This window comes from Mytilus edulis, chromosome 13 (genome assembly GCF_963676685.1).
Source record: "Mytilus edulis chromosome 13, xbMytEdul2.2, whole genome shotgun sequence".
In the NCBI taxonomy this organism is placed as follows: domain Eukaryota; kingdom Metazoa; phylum Mollusca; class Bivalvia; order Mytilida; family Mytilidae; genus Mytilus; species Mytilus edulis.
The window spans coordinates 33,931,081-33,941,521 of record NC_092356.1 but is presented as its reverse complement, the minus strand read 5'-3'; the positions used below and the strand labels follow the sequence as shown (position 1 = coordinate 33,941,521).

The 10,441-nt window shown below is 31.8% G+C and overlaps 1 protein-coding gene across 3 annotated transcripts in view; it reads left to right on the top strand.

Moving 5' to 3' along the window:
* The first annotated feature begins 6,796 nt into the window (after positions 1-6,796).
* LOC139500900 (uncharacterized) overlaps positions 6,797-10,441 on the top strand; it is a 32,549-nt gene continuing 28,904 nt past the window's right edge. For all 3 annotated transcript variants that reach the window (XM_071289804.1, XM_071289803.1, XM_071289805.1), the window contains exon 1: positions 6,797-7,097. In XM_071289804.1, coding sequence (XP_071145905.1) covers positions 6,912-7,097 — 186 coding nt within the window. In that variant the 5' untranslated portion in view covers positions 6,797-6,911. The remainder of the gene's footprint in view (positions 7,098-10,441) is intronic.

Genomic DNA, 10,441 nt, shown 5'->3' with positions numbered 1-10,441 from the left:
GGGCGGGGGTCCAATCATGCAAAAAAAAATCCCCCAAAAAGGCGGACATACAATGCTAAACAAGTCTCTAGAAATAATTTCATTTGTTTCATAATGGCATTGGCATAACACAGCTCATATGACCAACTTCAGCCTTAATAATTATATATGTATTACAACAGTTGAAAGATAGAAACATTTATATTTTTTTTTTGCTCTACAAACTATTTATCAAAAGTACTTAATTTATTATGCAGGTCATTCTGTTGCATGTATGTTTGTCATTTTTATTTTCTTATTACTAGTATATAAAAAGTTTGAGAGTGATTTTTCATGCCACGCAATAAAACCAGTGGTAAGAAGTTTGAAATAGTTATTATTATGCCTCACTCAAGTCTCTCCCAGAAAGATACTCTTAAAGTTCTTATCGCCCTTCTAAAAGGAGGAAGCTGGATCGAAAAGACAACCTGAATAAGCATATTTAAATAAACCAAAATAGATGTGCAGAGGTCACCATATGATCTTTAATTGACAATTAACCTGTACTACTGTGATTTCACTATTATTCATTGGATACCAATTTTCATGGATTTCGTGGGTACAGGTGAACCACGAAATTAAATGTTCAACGAATATCAAATTTTCTATAGGCTTTGATTCAGACTTCGGCAAAACCACGAAATCAAATATCCACAAAAATTTAAGTTTTCCTTAATCAACGAAAATTGGTACCCACGAAAATAAATGAATCCACAGTATTAGTTTTTGTCGAGCCTGCAACTTTTGTTGCAGAAAGCTCGACATAGGGATAGTGATCCGGCGGCGGCGTTAGCTAACTTTTTAAAAGCTTTATATTTTAGAGGGTGGAAGACCTGGATGCTTCATACTTTGTATATAGATGCCTCATGTTACGAAGTTTCCGTCAGTCACATGTCAAATGTCCTTGACCTCATTTTCATGGTTCAGTGACCACTTGAAAAAAAAGTTCAGATTTTTTGTAATGTTGAATTCTCTCTTATTATAAGTAATAGGATAACTATATTTGGTATGTGCGTACCTTGCAAAGTCCTCATGCCCGTCAGACAGTTTTCACTTCATTTCATAGATCAGTGAACAAGGTTAAGTTTTGGTGGTCAAGTCCATATCTCAGATACTATAAGCAATAGGTCTAGTATATTCGGTGTATGGAAGGACTGTAAGGTGTACATGTCCAACTGGCAGGTGTCATCTGACCTTGACCTCATTTTCATGGTTCAGTGGTTATAGGTAAGTTTTTGTGTTTTGGTCTGTTTTTCTCATACTTTATGCAATAGATCTACTATAATATTTGTTGTATGGAATGATTGTAAGATGTACATGTCTAGCACGCAGATGTCATCTGACCTTGACCTCATTTTCATAGTTGAGTGGTCAAAGTTAAGTTTTTGAGTTTTGGTCTTTTTATCTAATACTATATGCCATAGGTCAACTATATTTGGTGTATGGAAATATTTTATGATCTATATGTCAGTCCTGCAGGTTTTATTTGACCTCGACCTCATTTTCACGGTTCATTGCTCAGTGTTAAGTTTTTGTGTTCTGGTCTATTTTTCTTAAACTATAAGTAATAGGTCAACTATATTTGTTGTATGGAAGCATTGTTAGCTGTACATGTCTGCCTGGCATGGTTCATCTGACCTTGACCTCATTTTCATGGTTCATTGGTCTTTGTTTAGTTATCTTGGTTAATGCTAAGTTTATGTGACAGTTTTTAATAAAGCTTTATACTTAGGACTATCAACATAATATCAATAATTAGTAAAGAAGGCGAGACATTTCAGCGTGTGCACTCTTGTTAAATGTTGTGAATAATAGACAAGGTACACTTTGGGGCTTATTTGGTCCTATTAATTCAATAGAACTAAAACATGCTAAGCATGCAAATTACATTGTTAAGCATTGGAAGAAAGACTTCAAAGATTTTTTTAGCCACGCCTTAATGACACTTTTTAGTTTTATGACAACTTAAAACTTAAAAGCTTACTGTTTGATGTGAGCAATCCTCTGTGTTAAAGACCATACTTTGTCCTATAATAGTTTACTTTTATAAATTGTGACTTCGATGGAGAGTTGTTTCTCTGGCACTCATACCACATATTCTTTTATTTATTAAGAAGCTAGATTTTTAGCATAAAGTAGGCTCATTGTCAAGAAGATTTTGGCTTAATTAACATACAATACAAGTGTTCACCAAAAAAGATTGATCATGAATAAACACAAATAAAATACACTTAATATCTTTTAAATATCGTTTTAGAAATCAGTTGTGCTCCATATTTTGTTTATGCTGTATAGCCTTTGCTTATTATTGAAGTCTGTATGGTGACCTATAGTTGTACATTTTTGTGTCATTTGGTCTCTTGTCGAGAGTTGTCTCATTGGCAATCATACCACATCTTTTTTGTATGTGTAAAGGTCAAATAGTCAAGTCTTTTCATGGTTTTGCAATTTTATTGAATTTACTCTATTTGTGGCTTGATAATTCATGAAAAGGGCATATTTCTATAAAAAAAAACCAGCATAGATTTAATAAAATACATACATTTGACTTTAACTCTAAAAGACCCATATAGTATTTTTTTGACAACAAATTATACCCTACCCTTAAGTAGAAATAACAAAGAAACAGATTCACCAAGTACTAGTATGTTCAAATAGTCATCTGGCCTAAAAGGCCATTTGAGTTTTTGCAATCACTTTGGTTCTGTCATTGTCGTCCATCCATCAATCTGTCTGTTTGCTGTCGCCATCAACTTTTAATACGACTGCAAAAATTGAAAATTTTTTGGTCGTATCTTGGTATCACGTTTGCGTTGGCGTCGTCGTCCGAATACTTTTAGTTTTCGCACTCTAACTTTAGTAAAAGTGAATAGAAATCTATGAAATTTTAACACAAGGTTTATGACCACAAAAGGAAGGTTATGATTGATTTTTGGAGTTTTGGTCCCAACATTTTAGGAATAAGGGGCCAAAAAGGGCCCAAATAAGCATTTTCTTGGTTTTTGCACCATAACTTTAGTATAAGTAAATAGAAATCTATGAAATTTAAACACAAGGTTTATGACCACTTAAGGAAGGTTGTGTTTGATTCTGGGAGTTTTGGTCCTAACAGTTTAGGAATAAGGGGCCCAAAGGGTCCAAAATTGAACTTTGTTTGATTTCATCAAAAATTGAATAATTGGGGTTCTTTGATATGCCTAATCTAACTGTGTATGCAGATCCTTAATTTTTGGTCCCGTTTTCAAATTGGTCTACATTGAGGTCCAAAGGGTCCAAAATTAAACTTAGTTTGATTTTAACAAAAATTGAATCATTGGGGTTCTTTGATATGCTGAATCTAAAAATGTACTTAGATTTTTGATTATATAAATGGTGAAGTACTGAAAATCGGATGACCGCAAGGAATAATTCGATTTTTCTAGTAGAGTAGGTTTTAGTAGGCATCCATATTATCCGCAAAACGTTCTTGAGGTATCGGTCATCGCGATGTAAAAATTGCAAATTACGATAAACGAATAAAACGAATAAAACGAATAATTGACAAACAAGTCCAGAAAATGCTACACAGAACCTAAACACAAAGAAACACGAATAACATATATGGATGGCCTTTGATGTAAAAATTATTATACCCCACGCAACGGGTTGCAGAGGGTATAATGTTTTTGACCCGTCCGTCCTCAATCCTCAGTCCGTCAGTCCTGTTTCTTGTCATCGCAACTCCTCTCAATCCACACAACAGAATTTCACGAAACCTTTTCAGATAATAAGGACATACTATGTAGTTGTGCATATCGACGGGAAATTGCGATTCAATTTTTTTCTAGGAGTTACGCCCCTTTGAACTTATTTACTTTAATGTACTACTGCAACAGTTTGTCATCGCAACTCCTCTCAAACCACACAACAGAATTTCACGAAACCTTTTTCAGATAATAAGGACATACTATGTAGTTGTGCATATCGACGGGAAATTGCGATCCAATTTTTTTTCTAGGAGTTACTCCCCTTTGAACTTATTTACTTTAATGTACTACTGCAACAGTTTGTCATCGCAACTCCTCTCTAACCACACAACAGAATTTCACGAAACCTTTTTAGATAATAAGGACATAATATGTAGATGTGCATATCGACAGGAAATATCGATTCAATATTTTTGGAGGAGTTGTGCCCCTTTGAACTTATTTGCTTTAAAAGAGGGACGAAAGATACCAAAGGGACAGTCAAACTCATAAATCTAAAACAAACTGACAACGCCATGGCTAAAAATGAAAAAGACAAACAAAAAAACAATAGTACACATGACACAACATAGAAAACTAAAGAATAAACAACACGAACCCCACCAAAAACTAGGGGTGATCTCAGGTGCTCCGGAAGGGTAAGCAGATCCTGTTCCACATGTGGCACCCGTCGTGTTGCTTATGTGATTACAAATCCGGTAAATAGTCTTATTCGGTAGGTCACATTCATGAAAGGGAAGGGGATTGTAGTTACGACGCAAGGAACATATCCGATATCATTTGTGAAACGGTTATTCCATAACGGTCAACCAACTCGTGATGGCGTCCGTAAAATTTACGAAGAGATGACTTCAACTTTACCATTTGGAACTCTTGGTTTAATAGCTTCCTTGTGAGCAGTAACCCTCTATCAAGAAAATCATGATAGGAAATGCAAGCACGGGAGTATCGTATCAATTGGGAGATATATACCCCGTATGCAGGTGCTGCTGGAATGTTGCTACTTAGAAATGGAAAGTTCAGAATTGGAAAGCTGAAATCATCTCTTTTGTCGTAAAGTTTTGTTTTCAACCGACCCTCATTGTCAATTTCTAGTATATACTACTGCAACAGTTTGTCATCGCAACTCCTCTGAAACCACACAACAGAATTTCACGAAACTTTGTAGATAATAAGGACATACTACGTAGATGTGCATATCGACAGGAAATTACGATTCAAATTTTTTTCCAGGAGTTACGCCCCTTTGAACTTATTTGCTTAAATCATACTACTGCAACAGATCGTCATCGCAACTTTTCTGAAACCATACAACAGAATTTCATGAAACTTTGTAGATAATAAGGACATACTACGTAGATGTGCATATTGACAGAAAATTATGATGCAATTTTTGTTTCTTATGCAATTTTCTTTTCTTACAATTATTTCATTTCTCCAATGACAATGTGGGGACGTGGGGTATGTGAGCGCGCTCACTAAGGTTCTTTAATTTTATCACGAATTATCTAAATACATTTTATAGATTCACATTCACAAATAGGATACAGAAACAAGCCTACATATGTTACTCTGTCTCCTATGGATTTTGAATGAGGTGATTTAGTTTATCCAATTTATATTGAAATAATATGATTACCATTGAATCAAAGATACCTAATGGCTTAAAAGAAGTTAGCAACTATATAGGCTACCGACTTTAACAATGAGCAAAACTGATCATGATTGCATAACAATCAATAAAAGGTCCTCACATGACAAATTTGGCATAAATCAAACGAGAAAATAAAAAATAAAGGAGATGAGGTATAATTGCTGAGACAACTATCCACCAGAGTTTAAATGACTAGGATACAAACAATTATGTCAACATATGTAAGTAGCCTTCAACAACGAGAAAAAAATCATATTGTATGACCAGCTATAAAAGGACATGAATGCACAAAAATATGAAACAATTCAAACGACATTCATATTAAAAATACAATAGAAAACAATATAACAGATATCAAACAACGTCGATAACTGAATTACAAGCGACAACCACATAAACAAATGGAAAGGGGTGTAGCAGCTCAATATAAGAACATTTTACCAGAGGCGAATTTAGAGGGGACCAGGGGGCCCGTCCCCCTTTTGTGGAAACACTCTTATGTAGTCAGTACCCCTCCCCCCACCCTTTTATGAAAATTTCTGGATCCGCCACTGTTTACAATAAAACTCAGTTGTAGTTGTCGTAACTTAATATATCATTACGAAGCATAAGAAATGTTATTTATTTCCATATAATAAACAGGAAATGCTTGATATATACACCAGTTTTACAGTAACTACCCGCTTATCAATATATATAATTATGATGTTATGTATGCTATGCTATGTTGTGATTTGAATTTTTTTTTTATCAATTTAGTCACATCAGAATCCATTCAATCAACATTTTTTACTTTGAATTAATTTTCAATAAGTAAAAAATGGAATATAAAGTTAATCATTTGTATATCAACGATCATGTAAAATTACATGCTGAAGACGTAACCATAACGGTCTGGATATGTAATATACTTGTTCGAAAACTTCCGAGTAATCCATCAATACAATTTGGCATTTGAGTACCGTGGGAAAAGTCCCTTTTTTACAATCTATTTCACAGAATTTTTAATTAAATTAAATTATATTACACGTCCGATTTCTTGTTAGTTAATCCTATATTTAGAAAAATTCCAAAAAAGAATATTTGAAACCGGCATATATTTGGCCTATTTTGAATCGAAAATTGCTATGACGATTTTTTTTTCTTAAATATTCATCGAACAAAAATATAATTTGGGCATCAACTTTTAAAACTATTATTGTAAATATAATAACTTAAATGTCCAGCATTTAAGAAAACAACTCGCACTGTGATCAAAACTGCCTCTCCTTCACATAAAAGGGAAGCTATATGTAAACATATTCCCGAAACTTTGACGGAAATGACCGAATGATGATACGATTGCACGATAGCCTGAAGCAACTTTTTGACATTTTTCTGGTTTTACGAAAAGTTATTCCACGGAAGGATAGCTCAGAAATTGCGGAAGAATTTCTCACATGAAGATGATTAAATGAATTTTCATAAGTTTTATTGAAAAAAAGGCAATTAAAATGAAGGGAGATATTTTTCTGGTGACTTTTGTTCTATTTCTGTGTTATTTTTCCGTTGATGGTAGTGGATATTTAAAAAATCCAGCATCCCGTAATTCTATATGGAGATATTTTGGAGCTGCATCATTTGCTAGCAATATTATTGCAAACCACGATGACATGAATGTAAACTGTGGAGGTACATTTGTAAGTATATACTCTAGATATTTTGTTCAAATTGGTAAATGCTATATACTAGTCAACAAAATGTACAGAAAAATTGTATACGTTTTCGATATATTATAAAATTGCATACAAGTTTCCAATTGCAAGCTTATAAAAATATGCTCAATTGGTACAGTAAATATGTGCTGATGTGGCATAAAGTAATAAACCATCAACCAATCTTGTCAATATCATTAACATTATTTACGGCAACTTGATACGTGATTTTTTGGATATTTATTCATTTCAAATATAAATTTTTATCCAAAATATAAAAAGCGATAGTTTAACTGAAAAATTGAAACGTAAACATGTACTTATTAACATATGAGATATTGAAATAGTAAATTATTTACCCCGAAATTACGGAGAGTTTTTTGGCAACTATATTCCGCAAAAGGATTTTACTTTCTTCAAAACTTTGACATATTCTGGAAATATGCATTTGATTTTGCAAAAGATTTTTTTTGGCTAAAGATTTTCAAGGTTTTTTTTGTACCCTTTACCGTTTTATTTTTGATGAACCGGAGTACAAACTTGTGTATCGTTTCTTGTGTTGATTAGTATATTTTGGCTATTATTTTATTCATTTTCATTTTTTTTTAAGTAGAAGTACACTTTAGTTACTTATATATATTTAGCTATTTTCAAAAAGTCGACGGATTGTAGTGGTTTCAGAGGCGGATTCAGAGGGTGCCAAGAATCCTCCCCTTTTTTGGGGGGTAAAACTTTGTTGATTATATAGGAAATTGAACTTTTTTTTATTCGAATGTCACTGGTCAGTCTTTTGTATACGAAACGCGCCGCGTAAATACAATATCTATGATGAGTTTTATAAGAAAAATTTCTGAATCCGCCACTGCGGTTCAAGTTGCCATTGCAGAAGGCATACAACAGGACACAAACATAAATTTATAAATAAAAACACTAACAAAATAAATTACTTACATATTTAAGTAGAAGAAGACATGAAACCTTAAACAAAATCGCAAAATCATGATTTTGATGATCCTAGCTCCGAGTTGAATAAAAGGGGCAAATAAAGTTCACTAAATGCAAATAACAATAGTGGAAATATTATTTATTATTTATTATTCATTATTTATTATTTACTATTTATTATTTATTATAAATGAATATGTAAAATTAATACATTAAATATAAAAATTGGAGAAAAACATATTTAACAATGATCAAAGTGCCAATTTTTATTTGTACACAATGAACGTCTTTTTTTTTTGCTTTTATCCTTTAAGCACCTCGTGATTTTACCATATGTTTGGTCATGTTTTCCTTTAGATTATTCTTAATTATAAAATAGGCAAACCAATTTCAATTTACATTTGCTGTAAAATTCAGTAAACGTGTGACAACACACGTACTTCTTTTCGATTAACAAAGGATAGTTTTCAATTTTTGAAACTCATTATTCACTTCAATTCGATTCAATAATATATTTATAACACCTTTTTTTTATATGTACATTTATTATTAACAATATAAAACATTTCTACGTCTATTTAAAAAAAAGATTACAGGCTATTTTCATCTGTGAATAAAAAACTCATTGCTGTTTATAATAATAATTAAAAAAAAAATATAAAAAAAAACATAGAATCACAATCAAAATGTTTTCAAATATTTCACTAAAATCGTCATATAATATAATGGACACTTTAACATTGCATGGGCTTCGTCGTTTGAAGTCAATTTTCAAATCTTCCTGTTTCGTTTCCTAATGATGCCACTCCACATACAGCTTTCCCTGGCGGCAAATTGCATTTCCAATTACAACATCATACTTACTGAATGTTCTTGACATAATATTATCAACTACTGAGGTAATATCAATATAGTCTGTAATGTTACCCAAATGTTCAACGATGTAATCAGAAAATGTTTTCCTTATATAAAAATTCCATGCACTTGTGGTTTCTACTCAGAATATATATGCCCAACTGAAAACCTTACTGTTTAACCAATTAGAACTTATATTGTTCCAATGGCCCCAAAGTCGAACTAATTAATTACCTTTGATTTTGAAAGATGGATATATAATTAACAGTAACTGTAACTGCAGCGTATGGATTAAATTTACATACTCCGAGGAATAATTTGCAAGCTCTGCTATGTATGGCATTTGTTCTTTTTTTTCAAATTCCTGCGAATAAATATCATCACAATATAAAATATTTTTAAAACTACATTATGAATAACGCAACATAATAATTTACATTTTCTTATAAACAAAATCAAATGTTATATTTGCAGAAGGTGCAACAGGTTTACTTTAAGAGTTAAATTATGCTATAAAAGTTCACTTAAAACTAGATCAAAACCAAATAAGTATAAGGAGTTGATTTTTCAATGATAAGATATACTTGTAATTTTACAATGTTCTTAAATGCACAATATCACTCTTTTCGGAATGAATTGAATGAATCTTTATTGCATTAGCAACAACATTGCTTTAGCATAATACATATATACATATATGACAAATATGACAGAATACAGAGAACAATTAAATAAATTAAATAATGCAGAGATAACTTATAATAATATGAATAATATATTAACTGATAATTTGCAATCTTAGTTTCCATGCAGCTTTAAGATAATTACATAGATTTTTAGTTAAGCTTTTTGACCCAGCTTGTAAAAGAAAAATTAGCTTTCGTGTATTTGGCCATGAACAATAATACTTTGGCAAAAAATTACATCTAAGTGTTCTATATGCAGGACAAATCAACACAAAATGATATTCATCTTCAATATTATTCATTTTACAACATCTACAAATACGATTGTCTCTAGGAATATTGTCATAGCGACCTGTTTCTAAATATAATTTCAAGCTTCCACTACGTAGTTTTGTAAGTATATTGGTATTAAAATCATATTGTAAATAATTCTCCAAACAAAAATCTAGTTTGAAACATTTATAGATAGACAGTTTTTCACAAGCATTAATATTATCATACCAGCTTTGATAATATTGATCGTTGATACGTGATTTAATAAGGTCAAATGACACATTTATGTGATCCTGGTTAATCCATATATAATTCAAACCTAAACTAAACAAAAGGTCTCTTACATTGGATGCCCAATTTGTTTTGCCATTAGTAGCATCAATACATAAAACTTTATATACATCATACACAATATTTGGTTGGTCCTTAATTAAATGCAACCAATATTTAACAATTCTATATTTTCTTGAAATACACATCGGAAAGTGTCCGAGTTCCCCACATAAAAACAAAATTGGTACAGTTTTACCCAAGTTGAGTATATATCGACAAAAACGATTATGAACATAT